General features: G+C 40.6%; 1 protein-coding gene across 1 annotated transcript; it reads left to right on the top strand.

The window, feature by feature from the left end:
* The first annotated feature begins 608 nt into the window (after positions 1-608).
* LOC108357013 (extensin-like) lies at positions 609-1,263 on the top strand. Its single transcript, XM_017608108.1, has 2 exons — positions 609-637; positions 699-1,263. Exons 1-2 carry the CDS (start codon positions 610-612, stop codon positions 1,160-1,162), a joined length of 492 nt encoding a protein of 163 aa, XP_017463597.1. The 5' UTR covers position 609; the 3' UTR covers positions 1,163-1,263.
* Positions 1,264-1,269: the final 6 nt, after the last annotated feature.

Here is a 1,269-nt window from a genome sequence, read left to right as displayed (position 1 = left end):
TCTCTTTACATACTTATTTTCAACAATTTTCATCCAACATTTACTGAAATATCGTAGTTTTTGTATTTTTCGAAAATACTGTCATATGGGAACTAGGCGAGGTCACAGTCCGATTTCGCTCATTTTCAATACCAACCTACCTTGAAATGGTGTTTCAATCATTAAACTTCTCGAAGTGTTATGGAATATATGGTTCTGGATTGATCTGATACAGTGCTTTTAGCTTTCTTTTTCTTTCGAAAATATCTATGTTGTTTACGTGACTATTTTACGCACGTACGTGTGCATTATATGTATGTATATGCCCTTATTTCGAAGCTAAATAGTTTAAGTAGAATCGATGTTTTAGTCTTGTTTTATTGGATGCAAAATTTAAAATAACTTTTGTAGTCTCGCTGTCAATTAAGCTATGAATAAACGCAATCCAGACAGTCTTTTCTCTTAAAGTTATTGTTACAATTTTAAAAAAATTAATAAAAAAAAACGCAAGTGTTATCTGAAGATCACTTGTTTCTTGATGTCTATTCAACTATAAAAGTCCATATGCGCTGTTGTATGACTATCAGTTGTTTTCCGTTCTCAAACTCGACATCATCAAAGCATCGAAACATGTGGCCCAGAAATTTCTTTGTACTCCGTAAGTCCTTAAGTCGTGGTACATATGTATATGATTTTCGTACTAACTTGTTGAATTCCAGTTTTTGGAGCTGTGCTTTTAATGACTATAGCTATCACTCAAGCTCAGCCAGATGTTACTGTTGAACCAACACCGCCTACAGAGCCAACACCACCTACAGAGCCTACACCGCCTGCAGAGCCTACACCGCCTACAGAGCCTACAGAGCCAACACCGCCTACAGAGCCTACACCACCTACAGAGCCTACACCGCCTGCAGAGCCTACACCGCCTACAGAGCCTACAGAGCCCACAGAGCCAACAGAGCCCACACCGGAAACTACGACACCTGCACGGCGAACCAGGAGACCTACGCGCCCGACTAGGCGACCTACGCGCCCAACTAGGAGACCTGTAGCCTCCCAACTAAATGACCTACGCCTTCAATTAGGAGACCTACGTCAACAGCTAACACAGCTACGTCTCCAAATAGGAGATCTACTTCTCCAACTAGTTGAACAGACTACTGGGAGACCACGCTCATAAGTGTGCTTCAAGCAATCTCAACAGCCAATCTAGGCAGCGTAAAATTGTGAAAAAGCTCGTTAGAAAATTCTGAATTTAATTATTTTTTCGCCTTGGATTGGTAAAGT

The sequence above is a fragment of the Rhagoletis zephyria genome, unplaced genomic scaffold (assembly GCF_001687245.7).
Source record: "Rhagoletis zephyria isolate East Lansing unplaced genomic scaffold, Rhagoletis_zephyria_1.1 Rzeph_scaffold_69025, whole genome shotgun sequence".
Lineage (NCBI taxonomy): Eukaryota > Metazoa > Arthropoda > Insecta > Diptera > Tephritidae > Rhagoletis > Rhagoletis zephyria.
Note: the sequence above shows the minus strand (reverse complement) of the source record. Positions and strands in the feature narration are given on the sequence as shown.

Excerpts from the sequence above, each read along its gene's own strand:
- LOC108357013 (XM_017608108.1), top strand. The coding sequence starts at position 610 with ATGTGGCCCAGAAATTTCTTTGTACTCC. Across the intron at positions 638-698 it reads CAGAAATTTCTTTGTACTCC|TTTTTGGAGCTGTGCTTTTA; the intron begins GTAAGTCCTTAA and ends GTTGAATTCCAG.